At 38.8% G+C, this 26,058-nt stretch overlaps 1 protein-coding gene across 2 annotated transcripts in view; it reads right to left on the bottom strand.

Annotated features, from left to right (window-relative positions):
- GHR (growth hormone receptor) overlaps positions 1-26,058 on the bottom strand; it is a 118,393-nt gene that overhangs the window by 65,595 nt on the left and 26,740 nt on the right. For both annotated transcript variants that reach the window (XM_063422839.1, XM_063422838.1), the window contains exons 2-3: positions 14,216-14,300; positions 943-1,022 (exon numbers count right to left, since the gene is read on the bottom strand). In XM_063422839.1, coding sequence (XP_063278909.1) covers positions 943-1,012 — 70 coding nt within the window. In that variant the 5' untranslated portion in view covers positions 1,013-1,022; positions 14,216-14,300. The remainder of the gene's footprint in view (positions 1-942; positions 1,023-14,215; positions 14,301-26,058) is intronic.

Below are 26,058 nucleotides of genomic sequence, written 5' to 3'. Positions count from 1 at the left end.
TTCATTGAAAATTGTATCACTTTGTCTAGAGTTTGCTGTGGAAGCTGTTCTCATCCCACTTTTAATACCATTTCTTGACAAACTGCCCTTTCTGTCTTTCTCTGCTAACACAGATTTTGATTAGGAAGTCAGGAGGGGCACCTGTTGACAGAGCTGCAGCTGCTCTGTAGCTTTGGGAGAAACAGTGACATGACTGTATAAAATTAGTTATTATGGAAACTGTTAATGCTGTCTGTTCTGAAGACCAGAACAGCACAGAGCCAACCAGGCTGAGCTGCACTTCTTTACATAATTACATCACAGCAAACATAAACAGATCAATCTGACACAACGTGCAAGTCCCATTGCAGTTCATGGGTTTTGTTAAAAGAGTTAAAGACTAGTCCCAGCTGGCTGTTGAGGGTACATGTTCTTTTGAAATCCCATCATCTCTACCCAAGAATTACTAAGTTTATTTCTTATGAAACTTGTTCATATTGGCCTGAGATTCAAAGCAGATGGTCTTTAAAGGCTTGCTCTGTATGTCTAAACAGTCTTATACTTAAGATATTAATATATTAAACTTAAAACATGAATATACTAGAAGACTTGTTTAGGAAAAAAAACACTAGTTCACATTAAAAAAATGAACCCCATACAATTCTTTCATAACCTCAATACCGGCACAAATAAAATCCAGATGTGTAATATCAACATTGATACATCTTGCTTACACATCAAAAACTGTCTATGAAATTCACCTTCATTCTGCAACATGTCCCAACCTCATCCACTACATTTACAAAAAGATTAACTGATGCATTTGTCACATTAGGTACCTGAGTTACTGCAATCAAGAAAGTTGCATGGTGATCAAAAATTCAATGTAAAAATACTGTTTATATAAAGTTACATATATATATCTACACACACAAAGACATGAAAAGGCATCATAAAACTTACCATCACTTGCAGAAAGTGACTCATTTGCACAGATCAGTGCCAAAGTAAACAGCAGATGCCGAAGATCCATACTTCTAACTCTGTAATAACAAAAGACAGTAGGAGAGTTTCTTTACAATCAAATATTACTAATACGATACGACATTTAAGCTATTATCTAGTTTTATTGAATCTTTGATTGTATTTAGACCAGAAGTATGTTTAGTTTACTGTTTATTATCTCATAAAGTAATACATCATCTTGCAGTCTAGAACAGATAGTAGATACTGTATTTACAGGAGAAGTAGCTTGTGTGTCTCTAGTCCATTAAATACAAAGGGAGGAAAAATCAAGTATTGTCAATTGATGGACTGCATCTGGAAATTACTTTAAAACATCCAAGAATGCAAACACTTACAATCCTAGCATAAACCAGCAAGCCTTTAAAACTTTCCCATAAAAGCACACTCTTCGTGTTTCTTAATTCCCTTGTGCCACACACACACACATCTTACAACCCCATTGCACAATCTTGTTTTGAGACACTACTTTGCTTCTACCATTATCACCAGCATCTGGTAAAACAGTGAATCAGCTGCTCTGTGCTGGACTTGCAGACTGTGCAGACTTCTGCACAAAATGGTATCTTGCTCCCGAAAACCCCATGTGGTGTTCATAGAAAGCATGGGGAATGAGTTCACACCATGGATTATGACCTAGCCATTTACAGCCATGGAGATTATCAGATACCTTCAACACTAAAGCTACAACACACAAGTTAAAATAAGCATGGATATTAACAAGTCAGGCAGCATTTTTTGTTCTGTGACACCAAACTAGCACGATACACTGCTCAGAGAAGCAGCAGAGAGAGAATAGCTGCACTTCCACATCTGACTGTAAATTGGTGTGACTTTCATTTAGAGATCTTCTTTCTTTATTTAACAGGAGATTAAATCACAAGTGTACAAACAACCAAGCCAACTAATGAGTAACAATCTCTAAGTAGGTGTTATCAAGTAACAATTCATGCTATCAAATCTGAGTGTCAAAAACTAGTCAGTGTCTTAGTACAGTTATCAAAGTTTGAATTAGGTTAAAGATCATAAAATAGAAGAATGCAAAGACTGTAAAGCTATAGTAATGCTGAATTTAAAAGATAATTCCCTCAATTTTCTTTATACTAAGAAAACAGAATGAATCAAAAAACCAAAACTATTACCAACTACAGATTTCTCATCTATGCTATTCAGTACAAAACTTGAAAATCAGAAGGTATTTTCTCACATCCTCCTTCAACTGCTCAATAATTCTCAGGTTTCAGGCTCAATATAAGTGGCATTTACTTAAGCTGCTTTAGACTAGCAGAATCTAAGCCAGACCTGCAAAGACAAGCCAGGAAATCCTCCCCACAGCACACACATCAGGACAAGGATGCCCAGCAGCACCACCCAGACAAGCCTGGGCCAGCCTGAGTGGGCATGGGACAGCTACATGAAGAGAAGAGCTGTAGGAACTCTTTGGACTGGCCAGGCACAAGCAGGATTTTCCCTTGCCAAGTGGACATGGGACACTCCAAAGAGGGGGATGGAGGGAGGGAAGGAGGAGGGAAGGAGGGAAGGAGGGAAGGAGGGAAGGAGGGAAGGAGGGAAGGAGGGAAGGAGGGAAGGAGGGAAGGAGGGAAGGAGGGAAGGAGGGAAGGAGGGAAGGAGGGAAGGAGGGAAGGAGGGAAGGAGGGAAGGAGGGAAGGAGGGAAGGAGGGAAGGAGGGAAGGAGGGAAGGAGGGAAGGAGGGAAGGAGGAAAGGAGGAAAGGAGGAAAGGAGGAAAGGAGGAAAGGAGGAAAGGAGGAAAGGAGGAAAGGAGGAAAGGAGGAAAGGAGGAAAGGAGGAAAGGAGGAAAGGAGGAAAGGAGGAAAGGAGGAAAGGAGGAAAGGAGGAGAAGTGCTTTAGTGAGGATTTGGGGCAACGTGGGAGTGAGACAACTTGAGGAGCAGGACCAGAGAAGTGACAACTGCAGCTGTTGGAATGCACAGACCCGGGACAAAGCTAATAATGCAAATCACAGGCCAACAATCTTCCTGATTCTCAGAGATGGAGCTACACTGCCACAGTACAAGGTTCACCCAAGATCAGCTACATTTTCAGGTAGCTCAATTGGTCCCCCTGCTTCATCTGTACTTTCGTTTAAAGGATTCTTATTATCTGTTATTAATACATCTGCTACGAAATGTGCCTCTGTCAAATCCTCTCATGTAACTTCTGCCTTATCCATCTATTCTCCCCTCAGCTCTTCCAATTTCTCCCTAAAGGCCTGAGCACAATGTCACTCTATTTACAACTCTCCTTTCCCAGTACCCAGGCATCCCATGCTGCCTTCCTATTCACACTTTCCTGTTCTTCCACATCTACCAGCTTCTGCTAATCTTCCAAGCACTCTTTTCCAGGCCTTTCTACTTCTTCCTGCCTAGTAACAGCCACAAGAGAAGGCTAAACCCTCACAGAAGTCCTCCTGTGAGAACAAATGTGATCAGAATCCATCATTCAGGGCACGCTGTTTCATTTTTTGTCACCACACCTAACACCAACCAGGGTTGGTCCCCACATGCAGCTGTCACAGCATGGCTGTCTCTTCCACCCCTGCACACCTGACTGGTGGCCATCTCAGCTTCTTTCCAACAAGAGTGGTTTGACAGCTGAAGCACTAACCCCGGAACCTGGAAACACATCACAGAAGTCAACAAACACACTGCACTTCAGTAAGGACTTGTTATTGCAGAGGAAAAAAATCCTCTTCCAGTACTGCTCTTCCCTCTCGGAGTGGCAGACTTGTTTACATACCTGCAACACAGTGAACTCCATCAGGAGATTGTTCCAGTTAAAATGAATTCATAAACATTTATTGTAGTGAACCTGTTTGCAGACTGGTTTTATCAGGACTCCCCAAAGACACAGCCCAGGAGCAGAGACAGGGCAGCACAGCCATGGGAATGAGGAGTCAGGGTGGAGGGGAGGGCACAGCCACCCTTCAGCAGCATCTATTACTTGTTCAAGAGCAATTCTACAATTATTGAGAAACTTTCTGCTCAGTCACAGACCTTGACTAAAACAACTAGCTGTCTGCAATAGGGCACAGGATTAATTTGCATTCCTAAATCTCAGAGATGAACAAAGTTGCTGCTTAATCCCTTGCCCTTTTGCTAGTAAAACACAGTATAGAAAGAAATGATGCTTCTTCAATGGACTCTCACAAATGCCAAAACACTGTCTTGACTCTGCCTAAAACCACATGGGATATCCCACTGAGCTATCCATTCAGACAAGTTGTGTCTGTGAAAAATATCCAGCTGGTGTACTCCAAACATACCCAATATGGACAGGACTGAGCTCAAAACCAGTAACTGTTCTCATCTGAAAATATGGATGCATCACACTCCACCCTTTGTGCAAGAGCCTCTGGAAAAGGCCAAGTTGTGCTATCTCCTTGGAGCTGCAACCCAGAGCCCTTGGGATAGGGCTTGTACTCAGGCCTCACCCAGGCAAATGGAGCTCTGCATGGGATGTGAAGCACTAGGGACGTGACCTCTGCATCCAGCACAAACACGAACAGCTCAGCTGGGCTGCAGTTATGACGCCTACTTCTAGTAGTATTTGAGATTAAGTGAGAACTACACTGCCATGGCTCCAGTCTCATGGGAGAAAATCCAGTGGGAAACAGGAGCTGCCCCATTGTGATACCACTTTCCTCTGAGAGAAGGGTCCTCTGCATCGCCATCAGACCACTACTGCCTTGCAGAAAGCTCTCAAAGATCTGTCACATAATGACCCACTGCCCATCCTCTAAGACACTCTTGTGAGCTTGCTGTCAATAGGAACAGTATTATGCAGAAGCTTCAGTGCTAACCTAGCCAGAGACAGCTTCTCTACAGGCATTAGAACAAAACTGACCTTTTACAATCCAGTAATATCTACCTCCCAACACCTAACCCATGTGCCTATGAAAGACAAATGGCACTAATAAAGTGCCTCTTGTTCGACAGAAAAAAAAATCCCCTTCAACTGTCTGTAACATACACTATTCTAAAGAATAATATTCTATGCCTTACCCAACTCCAGAAGCTTGTAAGAATGAACAGAGTTAAAATCAGGAAGAAAAAAATTACAGCAGCTGACTGTCCTCAAGCCAGCTGAAACTTGACCACAGAAACATTTGGCTAGAGGTCAGCTCAGGCTAATTACTTCAGTACAGAAAGGGAGCCAGGAGTTATAAAAAGGAGAAAAAAAATATCTTGGCCCTTTTCTATAGCAATGTTGGAGTAAGGTCAATCACAAGTGAATTTAAACACAACATCTCTCCAGTGGGTGAACAGAGTCAGCATAAACAAGCAAAACTAGGCTAAGAAGCTCCCCGAGAAAACAAACAGTTTAGTCACAGCAGACTGAGTTGTTTGCATCTACTCTGGTCAGGTAAAAATGTTAACACTCAAAGTTAACCAGAAGAAATCTTGCTTATGAACAAAACTTGTCTAAAGTGAGACCTTAAACTTTACATAGTTTCTGAACCTGAAAGGACCAGAAAGAAGGAGAAGGACAAGGACATTGAACTGCATCTACTACAGCACTTCTGCTTTTGCCACCACCATTAACTCAGGGTACTCCAAATATGAGAGCTTTTCACCAGTAATATCTTCCAGTTTAGCACTGCTTGCCACAGCAGCATCTCAGCAGCTAGTACAAAACAAAGGGTAGCCTCTCTGCTGCAAACCAAACCACAAAATTACTGGGTGAAGGATTAATCTGGAGAGTTTTCTGTACACTGCTCTTTCATTGTTCCATTAGATCACAAAGAGGCAAGAGCACAAGAGAGTGCCATGCATGTGAATATATACCAGCAGATCCACCACGAAATAAGAACAAGTGCTGAGAAGGGAATATAACTCCAGGCTCTCCAAGTCTGTCCTGAATCTTCTTTATTGCAGCTACCAAATACATGCATGTACTTGTGCAGAATTTTTCTGGGTGGAAGGCCTTTATTTTTCACAGTGTGAACATTTCTTAAAAAGTTATTTCAGGCCATGACCAGTGACATCAAGAGGTAATCTTTCTTTGCTTGCCTAAAAACATTCACATCACTTTGGTTGATCATGCATAGCTGAAATCACTTTGCCCGCATACCCTCATTCCCCTGAGTGCCAACAGGATGGAGTCATGCTGCAACTGAAATTAGTTTTAGCCCTTCAGATCAACACAATCTAAACCTGCAATAGACTTAAAGCCTTCTTCCCTTGCTTGCTGATATTACGGCTTGATTAACTTATCAGCAGCCCTTGGACCAGCACCTGATTTCATAGAGCCCTTGTCAGGGTTCTATACTCAGCCACAGTAAGAAAGAGAAATAACAAATTGTCTCAGCTGATATAAGTAACACACTATTCACCTATTGTGCACTGTTATCCTGGATATAAAAAGAACAAGGAATGGTACCACAGAACATGGTATTATGTACTCCAAATTAAAAAACCAACCAACCAAAAACCTCATAAAGGCCACATTTCACTTAAAAAAAAATCAAAACTCTAACAACAAAAGAAACATAATGTTGCACTTAGTATGCATGTTTGTATGGAAATTTGAGGACTACAAAAAAGTACAGTATAAATACAAACTAAACCTATGGAACCAAAGCAACTTTACATTATTAATTAGGTCTTTATGTCAGCTAAATAATTTATAGTGATTTCAAGTGCTAAAATGTTAAAATTGCAAATGGAATCTATTGAATTAATTGTTCACTTTGGGTTTAATTTTTTTTTTCCTAAACAAACTTCCAATTTTGAAGAGAGAGTATATGAAATTTTCATTTCAACACCCAGTTTATTTCTCTCTCTATTTTAAGAGACACCTTGAGTGCTTTTAGTTGGTTTCTTTTTCCTATGGATTGATGTATCTATTAATCATGATTTAAACTTGTAACAGGCCAAATGATTATCAGTTCTTTGATGTGGCTATGGAGCCTTTCAGTGAATCCACATTTGGACACTGCTGTGGGCTTTACTGAAAGCTGTTTAAAGTCATTCTCCAAAAACCTGGCTAAGAAGTCTAAGGATGGCTGTGGCACACAATATATCACTTCTTTATTTACAATAAAAATATGCTGTACTTTGACAGCAACAGCAGTAGTCTAATGGACTTGGTACACAGAAGGAGGATCTCAGCCCCAAGATTACTAGATCTCTCCAAAAGAAAACAGTTCCTAAAAGAGGATTGCAATTAGTCCTCAATTCCTGTCCACTACACAGAAAAATTTGAACTTGATTGCTCTATTTGCCTTTCAGCCCCCAAAACAGATCAAAGCAGTGAAACAGACACATCTCAGGTGAAACTGCAAACATTTAGCTGCATAACATGCAGATGTGAATTGCTGAAAAGATACTCAGCTTTATATATAATTGTATCATTAAGGAAGATTCAGGCCTATTCATGAGCATGGTAATTTTACTAATTCTTCCAAGACTTCTCTCTCTTCTTTTTTTTTTTTTTTTGGTTGATTGGTTGGGTTTTATTTTTAGTTATTTTTAGTATTTACATAACAATCATCCAAAAGACAAAATTCTGCTCTTTGCTTTGTTATTTGTACAATGGATTGCAAAGAAAAGTGCTAGAATTTCTTTATATAAGCAAATGTATATTCCAGTCTGTTTGAAGAATTATAATGCATCCATGTAGTGTCCAATATCATGTCAAGAAAGCAAAGAGAAATATCTGTCTGTATCTAGAACCAACACCCTAGTAATCTGTACTAAAAAGATGTGGTTTTATTCAAAAATCATTCACTGAGATAATTATTCACACTTTACATAAAGAGATAAAATGGTATTTCCAGCTCCGTAAAAAAATTTTTGCAAGTGTGAAAAAACCCAAACCACAAAGCAAAAGCTCTTCAGTGTCTTGCCAGCATTCAAGGTCAGATCCTGGCAGGACTACAGCAGTGTGGACCCAATCCAGCAAAGCAGTAAAAAAATCTGATTTCAAGCAGGCAAGATTATATATTTAACATGAGAACATAGCTAAATAGTTTTCTTAGCACTGTGAGAGAGCTTAGCACCTCACAGAAATTAGGAAAAAATAATGAAGCACAGGAATCACGACACAAAGCAACCTGTGTGACATCACTGGGAGTTTAGGCTGGAACATGAGGGAAAACAAACAGGATTAATTTTATGCTTGATAATAAATAACCATCTTATATGTGCTGTTGGATCATCACTACACAGCAGGTCAGTTCCACTGTTTAGCCAGCATAATCTCTGCATGCGTTCTCCTGTGTGCCACTATCTGCATTGTCACTCAAATTAAAAAACATACTACCTGCTACTTGGGCAAATATAGTCAGTTAGGTTTCAGCAAACATCATAAACAAATCCACATCTGATCATTTGGAGCTTTTCTGTAACATGAAAACCCTGCTCCCTCTGAGTTCCTTAAATTGCTCTTTGAAGTCTGTAAGGCTGGTTTGAGTTCAAGATGATTTGAAGAAATTGAGGATGATCTGTTCAAAAATGCTCAGCTACAACCCAGTTCTATTTCACTGGAGATCACCACGAATTTCATCATTTTGGAACAATTTGGTAATAGCCATTTTTGGCTATTTTTGGCAATATTCATTTTTGCTCAAAAAGCAATTTCAGGAAATCAGAGGGAGCAGGCTTTTAATTTTAAATAGTGTTTCTATAAAAAAACATTTATTCTAGGAAAAAAAACATTTATTCTAGGAAAAAAAAAGTTGTAAAATTTAAGTTCAGGGCCTGGTATTTACCCTAGACTAATGGAATAACTTGACAGTTCATTATCATGGGACAAATTAATTATATGGTTTAATCACATGCTAAATTATTCGTGTGCTCCTAATCAGATTAAAGACTACATAACAGAGACTGTATGGCATTTAAGAAAACATTAACTTAAAATAGCACAGTAAGTGAAAGCTAGTAAATGACAGACAAAGCATTTCTGAGTGCATTTCTGGATGGCCACTCAGGACTCCAAGCACTCACATATTTACTTATCAGCTGTCTGCAAGAAAAGAATAATCTTGACAGAAGGTTTAACAGTAATCAGTGCATTCTAATTTAGTGCAGTTTTGTATGTCCTGCAGCTCACGTGAGTTTAAGATATGACAAATATTCATTTATTCTAAATCTCTAATATGCAGACTGAAGCCAACTTTGAATTTCAGTTAAACAGACACAGTTAGCATATGAGCTAACACCTATTCAATGCAATTGTTTGTCACAATAACTGCAAGCAAAATTACCTATTTAATAAGTTCTGTGTTAATACGAAGCAGTATGGTTGGCTTTCTATGTGTGCTCTCTAAGGTCATACCAGCATTGTTCCCTCCCCTAGTTGCTACTAATTTGGTGCTTTGAGTCCACAGAAGTCTGAATATATAAATTGTGGGCACCTATCAAAAAGTAGCTTACTGCATTTAAAAACTGCTTAAGACATATAGAGGGATTTTGAGCTAGATCCTTAACTGTGAAAATCACCACAAAGTTGAAAGAAGTACTGAATGAAACCAGCAAGTGGAGAAGGTCACTGGGTATTTTTAAATGCAGTGCTGCCAAAACAAGTTTTCATGAGGTAAGAAATAACTTGTGAAGAAAAGTTGATCTCTGTTCAAACCTTTCATAAAATTCTTTAAAAGTCTGTTAACTTCTGCCTCCACTTGCACTGGTAAGACCAGGAATACAAAATCCCCAACTTTTCAAGTCTATTTTGATGAAGCATCTCACATACAGAGAAAAACTAAGCCCATGTTTACCAAAGCGGCTTAAAAACAAATGAGCATTTTTAGATACCATCCAAACAGGATCTCTAAAATCTTTATACTGAAACAATCACTTCTGATACACATTTTTATACAACTGTTGATGACACCCTTTAGGCCAAGAGATGTAGGAGGAATGCTGCTAATTTTTAATTGGAGATTTTTCCAAGGCTAGAGTATTTCCAAATATAGGAAGACTGACTAATTGCTGACAGAATTTACTAAAAGCCAATCTAATGTACAAACTGTGTACATGGCTTGATTTTTCATGGGTTTCAAGTAACTTCTTCCAATTCAGGTTTTGTAACATACCATGGCATTATTTTAGCTGTTTCAGTTATCACAGGTCCTGAAAGAATTCTTCCCGAGGAAGCAGCAGGAGTGGGATCTGGTTTGTGTGCACGTGCTTGCACACACTTAACACACACATGCACCCAGGCATATTAGTGTTTTGACAATACCTGAAGGTATAGCTTCACATGCACTCAGCTCATTATTTATATCCTCTATATTTATGTGTATATATATATTTATATCCTGAATATTTATATATGAGAGGGGGAGATTCCATCCTGTGAGGCAGATGAGCATGGGTTAGAAGAAAAAAGATCTGATGAGCAAGAATTACGAGAAGGCTCATGGAAAGCCTTTTCTCCTGAAGTGGAGAGGCAGAAAGGCATGTGACGGGATCCAGAAGAGCTTTGAAATGTGACTATTAAGGAAGTGGAGACAAGTTTGGCTTGCTCACTGAGTGATGAAGCCAGCCTGCCTTTTAAGGGGAATAATCCAAACAGACATGACTGGTAATCTCTAGAGCTAATGACCTACTGAACAATTACTAGTTTAGAGAGTTTACCTCCCAGTAAATCTGCGTGGGCACCTGCAGCTATCATAGCACTACAATGATGGCTTTGTCTGCAATGGAGATAAAGGAAAATGCCACACTGTAGTTAGAAATGCACATTGGAAACTGACAGAACTTTGTCCCAATGCCTATCAGAAAACATTACCAATGAAGAAATTAGGAAATGTCTGTAAAATAAGCCACAGAAACAACCATATTAACTTTAAAGGCAATTTGACAGATCTGTTTCTAAAGAGGTATTTTTGTGATGCCAGATAATATTTTCCATCAGCAAATCCTGAAGCAGTCTGCAGCAGGAGTCAGTGGCATTATCCATTTAACAGACACAGAAAGGGACACACTAGGAAGAGGAACAGCTTGCCTGCATTTACACCACAGCCTAGCAGCAGAGTAAAGCATGGACTGAAAACCTCCCCTTACTTACCACAGAATATTACAGTCTTGTGGGTACACTGCTCACCATCTCAACAGCACAAAATAAAGCTGTAATGGATTAAAAAGATACCAAACCGAAAACCAAACCCAAACCCAACAAATTGACAGTTTGCATTAAGACAGAAAGAACTGCAATTAAGAGAAACTCATCTAAAACACTCAAGCAACTAGAAAAACCTTCTTAATAAGTGTATAGCTTTCACAAACAATAGGAATGAACTGTGGTCTTTAGCTGTGGTAACACCAATGTAGTAGATGTAAGCCTATCATACCACATGTACCAGTTTTCAAATGTCAGAGACAAAAGCAATCATAGTTCAGCATTGCAACCTTTGATTTTAAACACATAAAACATATGAACTTTGTACTGATCAGCTCAAAATGGGATACTATGCAACAAACAGGTGCTACAAACAACAGAGCTGACCAGTGCAAAGCTGCCTGGCTGGCCAATGGACAGCACGTCTGCCTCCACTGATTTTATGACTTCCTTCTCTGCAGGAACTCCATCACAATACCAACTCATTAAAAAAGTGAAACTTTGGAGCACATTCAACTGCTCATTAAAAAAACCAAGTACTGCATTCACATTTTTCCATTGCTGTTACTGTTATTTTACACAGGACCATGAGGAAATAGATATTTACAGATAAAATTCACAAAGTACCAGAGCCTGGGCCTTGACCCACAACCACTCTAAGCATTTCTCAGACACAAACCCACTCTGCGCTGTCTATCCACAAATATAAATCCCATACCAAGCTAGATTTCAGATATACGGCTCAAAAAAAGGAGCAGACTAAAGGGCAGGACATTGGAGGGAGTTTTGTAAAGCCCTGCTGGGGTCTCTTCTCATCTGGCACATTAACCAACTGCTCTGAAGTCTGACCAGCAGCTTTGCTCAGCGCACATTTTTATACTTGGACGAGGGAGCAAAGCTGCCTGTCAGCAGAAGCCTAAGGAACTGGCTCTCTCCCTTTAATCACCCTCACATCACTCAGCCCTGGGCTCTGAATGGGCAGCCTCACCCACATGGCCATGTGGAAAGTGTCAGCATGGAAGGGAAAGAGTGGGACTGTTCCTCTTTGTAGTTCTTGTACTGAATAAATTTAATATCACAGGGAGCTGTATTTCTGGAGAGATCAAAGGCTTCCATCTTACGTAAAACCTTTTAAAAATGTAATATAAAATATATATATATTTTATACATAAAAATGTTTTATGTTTTTTTAGGAAGTGATTAGCAATGATACCATCTGCTTCTAAAATATTATGACACCCATCACACCAATCTTGTGAAAGCAGCCATGTTCACACAAGTGTGATGAGACTGACTGCTCTTAGGTTCAACACAAACTGTACAGCAATATTCAATAAATCACTTCCTCATAGCATATATTTTCCCCAACATTATTAAAACTGTGGAATATCACAGCAGACAGAGTTTAGAATTGCCCTGATGCATAAATCAGCCCTTATTTTCAGTTCACTTGCTGCACACAAGTTTTTCTTCAGTAATGACACTTGATTGCAGTTGACTAGATTCAAATACTTAGAAAAATAAAAACCAGTCACACTTAAATGCAAAAGGTTTAAATTCTCCCCTGGTAACACCATATCAACATCTCATCAAATATGACAAGCACTGTGCAAATAATAGCATTTCCTAATGACTGGGATCTTTTGCTCCCTTCTTGCTCACTTCTTAAAGTTCTTAATTATTACCCTTCATTTACAAACAGGAAAGTGAAACACAGCAAGGTTACAGAGGGTGACAGAACCGAGTGAGTCTGTGGTGGAGTTCAGAAGCAAAGCTAGACCCCGTGTCCAAGCTGTGTCCTTCCAGCGCTAGGCTGCTCGCAGAGGAATCAGGAATGGGCAGTTTCGCTATGGATCCAATGGCTCCCTGGGCACGGAAAGCCAGGAAAACAGAAACAGCATTTTCTATGGTTGTTTGGCCACGTTTCAGCTATAAAATAAGAGGAGTCATTCATGAACTGTTTTCCAGGTGTGCTGAACTCTGTATGAAAAGGCATGGTAACCACAACAAAGAAGGCTTTGGTTAAGGACATCACTAATGGCTAATTTATGCATATTTTACAAACACTTCTACAAGTAACTTTTCACTATTCTGACCTTCTAATTTTCTTGGTGAAATTGGTATAGACAAATATCTCAAGCAGACATCCATGGTGCAATGAATGAATCTATAGTTCTACCATCTGGTTTCAGAAACATTGAGAACACAGACATAAGACAGCAAGTTTTACCTACTGTTATTGTAACCAACGATAGAAGTATCTAGAATTTTTCTTCTATTTAATGACAGTACAACCGTGTACACTTACACAGGAATAGCCAGTTCAAGTCTCATAAAAGTACTGCAGTACACAGATAGCAGCTGTAAAGTCTCATGCAGCAATTTAACACCAGATAACAGATTTTCAGCTTCATGCCATGAGCAATCACAGGTCTGAATCCCTTACACAATAGCATATTTCTGTGATGTTTGATTCAAATTTACCCCACTGTATTCTGACTAGGCTTTCAGTACTACATGAAAGAACCAATGAATTAGACATTAATTAGAACCAATATGTACATGCAAACTCAATGACACTTGTAAGTGTCATTTAAACAATGATTTATCATTATTATCTACAATGTTCTGATAGGCATTTTCACATTCTCCCTCATTCATAAAATACAGATTATTTTCTCTATTTGTTTCAATAGAGTGCATTTAAAGTCAGGCAATTAATATCCTAAATAACACACTACATGGCAAATGGCTTGTTAAAATGCAGTATAATTTTTCTCTGACAAGGAAAAATGGCTTTTAACCACTTTCAAGAGTTACCTAGCTCTCTGTCTCAAATGCTGGCCACTAGAGGTTGACAGAAAGGCTTGAAGTCGTCAGTTTAATCAGGACTGAATTGGACAGCCTTTATTCATATATCTCTATTATTTTGGGTATTAAAATATGACAATTAGATCCCAATCCATATTTTGTATAATGCATATTGTAATTATCACCTCCTGCAGGAATGAATCCTAGGATCTGTGTGGATTATCTGTAGGGCATCACAGGATACTATTGATCAATCTGCTTAGCCAGCAATGGTAATAAAGTCACTTGCAGGTAAGATAAAAATTATTACGCTACCTCAAATGCCAGCAGGGGATGGACGATGCTTCACGCCTCCCTCAGCTTGACTGCAAATCACGACCTTCTCCAGCCATCCCAGCACCTACATGAAAACAGGAGAAACAGACAAGAGATGAGTCCTGGAACAGCAAAGGTCACCTGCAGCGGGAGGGCACCATGACAAGATCCAGTGTGTCCTGGTCCTGCTGTCCCTGAGGGAAGCCACCAGCAGGGCCGTCTGCTTGGCGGCCCCGAGCGCAGCACCTGGGCTTCTCACTCAAACCGCAGCAGTGGCTGAAAACCCGTGTCACTGAGGGCCTGCCAAGCCACAGCACCCCATGCTAACCTTGACATTAAAATGAACACATATTTAAAAGGCAGAGAGGTCAAGGTGAATGCTCAACTTACTCTTAATGCCCATTCTCAATGCACAGGTGAAAATCAGCTCCCCTGGAAGTAATCTCTGGACCATGAAGCCAATGAGTAGTATCTCACTACCACTATAACAACAACAACAATAACTACTACTACTATTACTACTTTAGACAATAAATTACAGCACAGAAACTTATAAACTGGTGAAATTAGGAAAATAACATTTCATTTTCGTCTAAAAGGACAGTGTCTAAGTCTCAGGAAGATGGCTGATAAAAAAGCAGTTATGTTATGTTCTGAATTCCTAAGCACATTTTCGCTGCCATGATATTTTGGCACAGCAGCAGCATCCAAAACAGTTCTGAACTAATAGCATTTCTATGTTAAAGAAAAATAACATAAATTCAACATGGAAAGTTAATTCTTCCCAAGGATGCAAGTCAGGTGGTAAAAGCATTTTAAAAAGTCAGACATGGTGCTCACATTATTTGAATAATTCACAATAATCTGGTTTCTAGTGGGTGGGACTACAAAAAGAACACCAGATTTCACAGTATCAAGCTCTTTAAAAAAACAGAGTGAAAAAATCAGTCTGAAAAACCCCACATATAACATCTAAAGAACTACTGTGTACATGCAAACTGAATGCCTAGGGTCACCCTGCCCTAGCCTGAACAAGGAAAAAAGTAACATTTTAAAAGAGAATTTTCCTTTACTGAGTTAGAATTAGCTGAAAAAAGAGCAGCAAGAATCTTTTTGTATCCCCAGAATTTCCTCTCTGTTATGTGTATCATTTTAATGTACCAAGAGATCACTAAACAATGAAAGTAAAATGTGCTTGTGAGTGAAAGTTTCACCAATATTTCTCTGTAATCCTTCTATAGTGCAATGTGTAAAAAGCTGTCACCTCTGTATCTATACTAAAAAAAAACCCAAAACAATACCTTCCCCAATTGCCAAATGAGAAAATCCCTCAACATAGAGAAAAATTAAACAGTCATTTGAAATAAACAGAAAGTCCTTTCCATGCAAAAGCATGACTAATATGTAGTACTACTATAAAATAAATTATCTTATGTGTGGTTATCCAAAATAAAACCTGTAAATAAACCAGGTCCCCTCCTGGTTCACATCATAAAACAAGTCCCTACATAGTAAATCTTTACATTAGTCTGCTCAACAATATGCACAGACAAATTCTATTATCACACATTTTACAAAGGGCCTGCTCACATTCCAGCAGGCTGAGAATATAACTGTGTCCCCCATTCATATGTAATTGTACAAGAAGTCTTGTGTTAATTTAATTTCTGACTTTTGAAAGAACTCTCAATTTCAGACAGAATAACTGAGCAGTGAGCCACAACTCTCTTTTCCAAAAATAAAAGGACAGTTTAGTGTGGAACAGTTATAAAGTCTCAGCCAGCTGTTGACTGAAGTGAGCTACTAAGGACTACTGACAAATTACTTTTTCATAACACTCACTATGGCATTAAAAAGGGGAAATGACCTTTACATGACAAAGTCAGAATCCTATTACAATAGGACAGAAAAAAATATTACAGTAGTCCTTCCAAAATGTTTTGAAATCCTGCTCAGCAGAAGAAAAGATCTCTCAGCTATTTTATGGGCAACAAAGGGAAATGTCCTAACTTCTGATTACCTGATTGTACTCGGAACATTCCGTTTCACTTTTGGCAGCTGTGGTGATGTGCTCCAACCCCTGCTGTTTTCTGCCTGTGCAACAGCCACCCGGGGTGGTTGTGACAGCTACATCTGGCTCACAGATATCAACACAACAGCACCATAAATCTTGCTTGACACCTAAGGGCTGTGAGTCGTGTTCAACAGCTGAGGGCTAGTTGAGCATGCGCCAAACGAAATACGTCTGGTGTGCAAATATGACCGTAAGTCGATCATCTTACTCCATAAACAGTGGACAGCCTGAGGTTTGTTCAGCTCTCCTGCACAGAAATGCCAGGAGCTCCCCTTCACCATGGACACCTCTACGTTACTCCATGGGCTGAGAGATTCCTTGCCTCAGAAGATTCTCGCTAAGTGATTAGTGACACACCAAACTTTGAAATCTTACCTAAATGACAAAAAATATTGATTGTGCACATAAAATCCTTTAGTGATAAAGTGTTGACCAAGTCTGGGACTAAGTCTGGATCCAGTCACAACTAAACTCCTATCAGAAAATTTAGAACAAGGGGAGTCCTTTCTGAACCTCATGACTCAACAGGAGGTCTCCTGGACAGTTCTGTCTGACCCCACGCTCTGGGCTGCAAACAGTCAAGTATACCTTGCATCAAATACTGTTACACCACTGACGCATTTACCACCAAACTGTTAAATTGCTGTTTTACATCAATAAAGATATTGCTACTTCTCTCTTGCAGGTGAAGTGCGTCACTCTGTCCGTGTTAGCAGCAAGAGGTGATAGCACAAAAAATGCCAGCAGCAACAGTTTAGAACAGCCATATATCAGCCATATATCACAATATCAGCTGTATTTGCACTTGGCTCTGAAAGTTCATTATGTGTGAAAAACAAGCATTACTGTATATATGGTAATAAGCTAGATGTTAACCTTCAAAATGATTCTTGTAAAAACTGCAGCTTTGCAAAAGGGGTACCATAGATTCACATGAATAAATGATACAGTGAAGCTCTTTTTTTTTTCAGAGACACATACTTTGTCAGAAGCACATTTGATTACTGTAAGGCAAACAAAAAGATTACAGAACTGAATTGATAGGGCCCCTGCAAACTAGTTTGTTTCACAAAATACGAAACAGACTCAGACTCATCATTGCCTTGACTGAGGATCTTTGCCCCTTATTATCTTCTCATTATGTGCTAAGCTAAACTACCAAAAAATAATCATCTGGACAAGATGAAATGGACTCAAATGTGCCCAAAGTTCTTTTGGTCTTCAAAAAATGCATCTAAGGAAAGGTCCAGTGCTGAAAAAGAGCTGGAAAGGCTTTTGAACCATGTAGAATTTTAATGATGAAGTAGAAACTAGTAGAAATGTACCAACAACTGGCTGAAATGCCCATCTTAAATATTTCAACCAGTGGCAAAAGGTCCAGCTGAAGCACAGCCACTCAAGAAGCAGCCCAAGAGTAAATGCTGTTTAAATCTTCATTAATGACCTTTTTCATTGAAGAGAGGACAAAACTGTGGAAAAGATCGCTTAGAAGTTGTGGAGTCCAGGGGTAAAACTCCAGTGGACTCAAAGCACAACTGCATTAATGAAATCTTGCTCTGAGCACAAGGGTTGGACTAGATGACATCCAGGCATCCTTCCCAACCTCAGTAATTTCATGATTCCACAATTATGTGTATTTACATATCTAACTGAAAAGTTACAGACAGCAGACAAAAAAAAAAGATGGATATAAATTACATACTTTGGAAGAAAGATTGCAAACCCTGTGATTGCATGGAACTTTGAAAAGGAGTGGACTATTTCCGAGCAGACACATGATATGTATTCGCAAGCCCTGTCCAAGAGTTCCTGCTTCTCCATTATGCTGAGCTACCAACAGATGCATCAGAGGATTCCTGGCACCTGTGAAATAGGGCATCTATTTCCAGAGCATTTGTGCTTCTGAGATTTGATCTAAGCAATCCTAATTGTCTCTTTATTCTATATTCTCTTACTTCTATTCTCCTGTATTTTACTTCTTTCCATTTCCAGTTAAACTACTACTCTACATCTTAACTCAAAGGAAAATAAAACAATTTGTGTGAGATGTATTCTAATTTTATCTGAAAAGCCCTTTATTTTCCTAGATTGCATCAACTGTGATGTGTGACACTTGCTGAGAGTCTTGAACTACTTTTTCCTAAACCTTTTGAAAGTATTTTTCTCAAACAGAAGGAAAAGTGGACACTTCACATGCATTTTAAGTCATTCCAACCATCTTATGGCAAGTTGAACAGGACCAGCAGTGCCCTGGCAGCCAGGAGGGCCAAGCGTGTCCTGGGGCCATCAGGGACAGCAAGGCCAGCCAGGCAAGGGAGGGGATTGTCCCCTCTGCTCTGAGCTGGGGCGGCCTCACCTCCAGTGCTGGGGGCAGTTTCAGGTGCCACAGTGCAAGAATGACATCAGATTGTTTAAGTGTGTCCAGAGAAGGGTAACCCAGATGGTGAAACCCCTTGAGGGCAAGACTATAAGAGGACCATTTGAGGTCAGTTGGCTTGCTCAGCTTGAAGAAGAGAAGGCTGAGGGGGGACCTGGCAGCAAGGTAGCCTTTCCTCCTGGGGGCAGAGAAGGGGAGGTGCTGATCTCTCCTCCCTGGTGACCAGTCACAGGACACAAGGAAGGGGAATGAAGCTGCACTGGGGATGTTAGGGTTTGACATCAGGGAAAGGTTCTTCACTGAGAGGGTGGTTGGTCACTCCAACAGGCTCCTCTGGTCATGGCACCAAATCTGTCAGGGGTCTAAGGATTGTCTGGACAATGTTCTTGGTTGTATGGTTCAGTTCTATATGGTCCTGAGAGGGCCCGAGTTGGACTTGATGATCGTTACAGGCCCCTTAAACTTGAGATATTCTGTGATTCTGTGTTCTTTCTTAGATTCAAACTTCTTACCTTCCAACTTCCTCAGCTGAAATAATGTTCTGCAACTGTGAACTCACTTCTTAAATTCTCTCATCAACTTTCTCCTGTGCACAGGAATTCCCACAATTCCTTCAAGGAAACACTAAGAAAACACATCAGAACCTTCCATCATCATCCCTCTTTTCTTCTATTCAGACAGCAAAAACTTTGAATCTGTTCAACCTTTACACTTGTCTCACCAATCTAATCTGGACAAGGGATCACATTCTAGTTCCAAATCAGTCTTTGTTTTTTTCCCCCCCCTCTCAATCTATTCATATCCTTAGGAGTCTAACAATAAATCTTGCCCTTCATACTTTAAATACTTCACTGAACCACATTTCTGTTCTTACAGACTTGGCAGTCTTTTCCTCTTTGACATAACAATAACCGGAACATTTTCTTAGCAGCACTAAGCTGAGTAACAACTGATTCTTTTTTGGCACTTATGGTAGGATAAAAGATTTATGTTTTCCATTGCATTATGGTTACAAGTGTATATGTGGACAGGATAGCTCAAGAAGTCTATACTGCAGTGCAAGGCCAAATATAAGAATTAATAACTTTCTTCTTTGGCCTTTTAAAAGAAACTATCAGTATTGTAAAGGATGCAAACAGAAATCCAAGCAATTTCACTTGACAAACAAGATAGCTCTAGTGGTATCTAGAAATTCAGACTGCCTTCTTTAAGTGAAATATGTCATATTCCCAGCTACAGCTACTTATCTTCTTGTGCTGGAGGAATGTTATGAAGAATAGTTTAGTCAATGTTTATAGAAAGTATTTTGAGATCTGACCAGCTGGAAATTTGGAACTTGATTAGCTGAAACTGTTGCTGACATATCAGTAACTTAAAAGGAGAAGTCTTTTGATGAATTAGCAGGAAAATGCCAAGCAAAGATTAGAAAAAAGATCTGTTACTGGATTATTGTAGACAGTTCTTATGTCCACACTTAAGAGACTAACAAACTTCAAAAGTGCAAGGACGTAAAAATGTTCCTTGAATTCTGGAGCACTTTCTTATAATCAAGATAATAGACAGTTAATTGAGAAAAATACATAATGGATTACTGTAGTGATTATAATCTATATGTCGAAGAAACAATAAACACTAGATTGTTCCTTAACTAAATATAAGAGATACTGAGGAATCAAAAATAGAAATAAGGAACAAAAAATCTTTTACAAGGCTAAAACAAAATGAAAACTGAAATTTACTAGAAGATGAATAATACTCATTTTAAAAAATCTCTATCACTTCAACTTACTTTTCAAGTAAACAAATTACTGGGTACAAGTAATCTGTGACCTGTGTAACAGAAATGGAGAAACACAGGCAGTGCAGCACTGTCAGGCATTATCTGGTCCCATTCTTCACAGCCAGATCAATTAATGCAATTCAATTAATCTCCTTTTTGATGAAATATTTCTCCATAGGCACATAAAATGTCAATTTATATGGAAAAACAAATCTATTAATACTAACTAATGCAACAATAAAAATGTGATTCACAGAACTAAGACTGTACAAAGGGAAAAGAAAGAAAATACAGTATTTTTGCAAATACAGCATATTAAAAAAATAACCCAATAAACATATGTTGCTAAAACTGTCACTGCTCTAAGAAAAAATGTAGTGTATAGAATGACTTGGCAAACTGTTAAGACAGAAACATACAAACAGTATTTATTGGATCAAAAAAGCTTATGACTAACCAGCACTGTGGGTAAACATTTTAGCTTTGAAGTATGAGGTTTATAATTTGGAGATACAAATGTTATTTTAGGCTTACTGGTGTCTTAGTGTGTAACTCAGGCAAAGATGAAACCTCCACGGCTCCCACTTCCCCTCTACTTTTTGAAATGGTTTCAACCTCAGCACACTGTTCTTGCAAACAAAGGAGGGAGATTTAGGGGATAGCAGCAAATTTACCTTATCTCCATCACTGCTATGTTTGAGTTTAGTTTGGCTGTTCAGCCTTGCAGCTGCTACCCAAAGCATTCCTAATTTCTAAATGCCTGGCTTTACAAGTTCTACAAATTTGTCAAAGTCAAACAAAGCATTACCTGTGAGTGGTTATGTTCTTCAACCCTCTCTTCACCCAACTGCAAATACAAAATGCCCACTTTGTTGTCATATCCCAAAACAGCTACTCCGTTTCCTGCCTCACTGTCATTTCTTTTTCCTCAAAAGAGCTAACATTTGCCATTTCAGCTTAGCAAGGTTCAGATTTCACTGACATGAGAAATGTAACTCTTCATGAGTTATTTGGTATTTTGAGTTTCACTCAAAATTATATAGCATAATGGGCTGATCTTTCTACACTTCTGAAGTATGTTCAGCTTTTCAGTCCTGAACTGCACTTACTTAGAGCTGCTGCAGGGTCAGAGAAATCTGGAAGTCACTCGACTATGCAGAGCAATGCGTACACCCTACACCGCTGCGCATACAGCTCCCAGGTCTGCACGGCTGGCGCGACCAAGAAGGAGCTCCTGTGAAGAGACTGAGCATTAAAGAAAGGGGTTTACAGAAGTTTGCTAAGAAGAAAGGTGTTGAAGTCAGCCAGGAGTGAAAAGCGTGGCTGGGAAGGGCACAGGCACGTAGGGCTGAAAGGCTAAAATGCAGCCCTTCCATCCACTCTAGATCCCCAGCCAGGGGCTGAGTTAGGCATCCAGGCCTCACCAGCTGTTCTGGAAGTATGCTGAGATACTTGTGGCCTCAAATACTGCTGGTATATGAGTGAATGTACTAATCATGTTCAAAATAAATATTTTGTTAATATAAAATACAGGTCTTAATTTTATTCATCAACAATCACCACTAAGGTATCATGTAACAGGCAAAAAGAGTCACTAAGATTTATATCTTAGTTGTGGCTTTTCTATTGCCCTCTGTTGCAAGCTCCATATGTACTTTATGTATTTTAATATTCTAAATATATTACTATTGTGGTAATCCTCCAAAATTTTGGAAAACAAATACTCTTAATGCTAGAGAGCTGTCTGTTTAACAAAGCCACAAGAGCCATATATGCTATAGCTTTTAATAGCTGTTTTCCAAACTCTAAAAATTGCTGAAGAAGAAACATTTTCTGTTGGTTTTACTCTTCTTTTTCTTCATACTTGCAAAATTTCTAGTTTCTAAAATACAAATCTGAAGAACAACCCTACAACAAAGAAGCTAATAGATCAGGGGGAAAAGAAATCTTTTAAAGGTCTCAGGCAAGACACTCAACATTTTATTTCAGATCCAAATGTTTTGTCTAGGGAGACCTCCAATCCAGTTCCTTAACCCAATGAAGATTATACACGGCATTACTGGCCCATATCACCCATGGAAAGAGAGACCCAGAAGAGATATTTTATGTCACAAATTATGAAGCCTATACAGCAAGGACACTTTGGAGTTTGTATTTTTCTCCCATTATATTTTAAACATTCTATTATTCTATTATTTTATTACTCAGATCAATAGAAGAAGGAACACAGGTCTGGAATTCCTCCCTGGAAGTCAATCACAATCAGGTGCTTGGGAAATCTGAGCACTTAACTCTCTTCTATTCATCTTTCCTAAGACTGCCTGGGCTTGCATATACATATACATTTAAATTAATGGATTTATACAATATGCATTTTTGTTTCAAGCTGCAAATTCTTGTCATAGCCATAATTTATTTTCTCTTAAATTCTGCTTCTGATTTTCATGTACATTTGCATCCACACTGTCTCTTTAGCTTGAATTCTTTTTGATACAACTCAGGAAATGAGCAAGACAACATGTTATCCAGCCAATGAAAAATGGAGTTCAATTAAAAGACCATCAGTATCAAAAATTAAAGTTTCTTCACCCGTGGCTAACTAAGGAACAGAAAGTATCTGTGATATGAATTTTTTGGGGGATGGGGTCAGAATTTACATAGGAATGGGATGGAGAATTGCTCCAGAGTCTGTTTTACCTGAGGTGTCAAGTGAGAACACCTATCTTGTGCAATTCACATCTCCAGCCAAGTACTCCATTGATTTAGGTTTGTTTTTCCTTCTAAAAATATTAAATCAACAATCTTAAATCAGACTCAGGAATTCAAAGAGGCTATTTTCAGGGGTTGGCAGGAACACAAGAGATGGCAGGACTCAGCTTCCAGCCTGTAGCTAATATTAGACTGAATTAGGAATATAAATTTACTTACATATTTCCTATACTTACTTCATATAGTTACTGATTGGCAATTCTCTCGTGTTTGTTTATACAGTACAAAACACTGAATAAATGCAAAAGAAATCAAGTAAACTCACTTAACACTTTCAATTAAAAGAAATAGGGCTTCCCTCTTCCCATTTCAGTAGACAGTCATCATAAAGGTACTGAAGAGATTCCTATATGCCTAACCAGATAATCTCTAATAGCTTCTTTAGGAAACAGTTATACCTTGATGGTAAATGATGTCATTAAAAACGTAGGGATTTCCTGCTTTCTTACATTTCTAAGGTATGTTTACTAATCTGTTTGTAAATTTAATTGCCTCAGTATAGAAGCGACTTGCAAGTTATCAAGGACTCCCAAGTATTTGCAATAGAAAAAGAATCAAAGCAAAGATATGTGGGTTTTTTAGTTCTTACTAACCTCAGATTATTTCGGAAGTTTCCTCAAAGTGGACTAATTGATGCTGACAGTAACTGAGTAGATGTTACAAAGAATGCTTCTGGGCATAACAACTACTGATTCCCTCAAAGTATGTGCATTTACATGGTAAGTTTAATACAGAGTTCAATTACACTTCATCCACTTGAATCCTCATTCTCCGTTACTGAATCATTAATTTATTGAAGCTCTAATTTACCTTTCAGCATTTAAGAACTTAGACTAAGGGATCAAGGATTTAATTTGTTACAATGTGAGTCTTTGAAAATATTATTTACAAGCAGCTATTGCTGTAAGGAGTTCTGTACTGGGCACAAAGAAAAATAAAGTCAGTTTTCTGGAAATAAAACCTGAACATGATTTAAGAAAAATAATATACCAAACTCAGAATGAAAAAAGTGACCTATACAAATAAACAGAAGTTTTACTAAAAAGAAACCCTGGGTTAAAAAAAAAAAAAAGGCAGCATATTTCAAACAACTTTCAATTCAACTTGTTCCTCATAACTCTGGGGCATTCTACCTTGCCTTGCCAAAAATAATGAATCAGAACAGTGAACAGCATTTAGATTACCAGGGCAGCATGAATTATAGAATAGATCATTGTCAGACTGAAAACTAACAATAATGATGATAAAGATAAAAGTAATATTTCAGAATTTGGTCAAAGTTCTGAAAAAAGTGTGTAGATATGGTTTTGTGTGATTTTTAGAGTGCTTTGTTTCCTTCTAAACTAGTACTAAGTCCTCAGACCACATGCTGATATCAGAACATTTCAGTAATTTTATGACTTGGAACTTTAGATCAATGATCTAAGTTTTCTATAAAATATAGTTTACTTTGGTAGCTGATTATTTAAAAACCTACAAAAGAAAGCAATTGTTTCCAGCAACTGAAATTGCAATAGCAGTGTGAGAAACCGAAAGTGCTTCTCACCACAGTGAGTACTTTTCCCCAAACTCATGAATTTTTTATAAAAATTATCACATAAAATCACATCCAAATACCAAAGCAAGATGCAGTTACCGTGCCATGAATCTGTTGTTTCTGAGTATCAGCCTGCTAGAGAGCCCAGCAGACAGACCAGCTATATGCGTTCATCTGTGAAAGCTAGTGCACAGAATACCGAAGTAGGAAGAGATTTATCCTGTGAGAGCATTTCCTACCAGTGGCAATCCATTCCTGTAACCACAGCTGAAGTGAGGCTCATCAGAAGTCACCTCAACAATTAATTGATTTACTTAAATAATTTACATAGGAAGGCCAGTTTCAAGCTAAATACATCCTCTTTTTTCATAAGCATACCACAGACCCACTCCTTCAGAATGTCCCAGGTGCCAAAATTACTACAGCAAGTGTCAGGACTGGCAGGCAGAATACATGTCATGCCCCTCAATCCCATTCTTCAGAGGGAGTTCATACTCTTGATGAATGATTCCTAAGAATCTTTCAGCTTTTTCAGACATGGTGGGTCCTATCACATCTCTAGAGTTCTCAATATGGACGTGTGAATAATACTGAACGAGAACAGATAAATTCAACTCTGGCAGTGCAAGAAAGAGCTCAAATGGTGCTCCCTGTGCATTAGAAAAATTAAAGATTTAAGAGTATAAAAAAGCCTGGGAAGAGGGTGGAATGAAACATGTAGAGAAATTAATAGAGTATAAAATATTCACTGTTTACACTTTTTTTCAAAGGGACAAGGATGACTGCACAGGGAAGGCGAGGCAGAGGACAAGAAAAGCTTGGTAGGGTAGATACCCTGGTGAGATGGCTGGATGTCATGTACCAAAATTTGGATTTCTCATTTACCATAAGCCAGAAGACAGTCCAGGGGAAAATTTTCAAAATAATCAAGAAAGATTCAAAAGTGACCAACAAAACTCAGAGTTCTGTACAGCACAGTGTGAACTGATCAACAGCCCATCTCTAGGCTGGTGCGCAGCAATGGGCACACGTGGGCAATGACTCAAGGATAGCATCATTCAGACAGCATGGGTGGCATTGCTCTGCAACACAGGCCCAGCTTTTCTAGGTATCCAAAAAGTGTTTCAGGGGCATTATGGAGAGCACTGGAGTAACTCTGTGTTCCCTTAATAAGTCAACATTCAAGCCAGTTGACACTTGTAATCAGTTGACACTGACTACCACACTACCTGAAATCTTTGGAGTGTGATATTTTCCCCTATGATTCTCCAGAATGGTTCTATAGGTTGCTCTCAGGTCCTCTGAT

This window comes from Prinia subflava, chromosome Z, assembly GCF_021018805.1.
Source record: "Prinia subflava isolate CZ2003 ecotype Zambia chromosome Z, Cam_Psub_1.2, whole genome shotgun sequence".
Lineage (NCBI taxonomy): Eukaryota > Metazoa > Chordata > Aves > Passeriformes > Cisticolidae > Prinia > Prinia subflava.
Note: the sequence above shows the minus strand (reverse complement) of the source record. Positions and strands in the feature narration are given on the sequence as shown.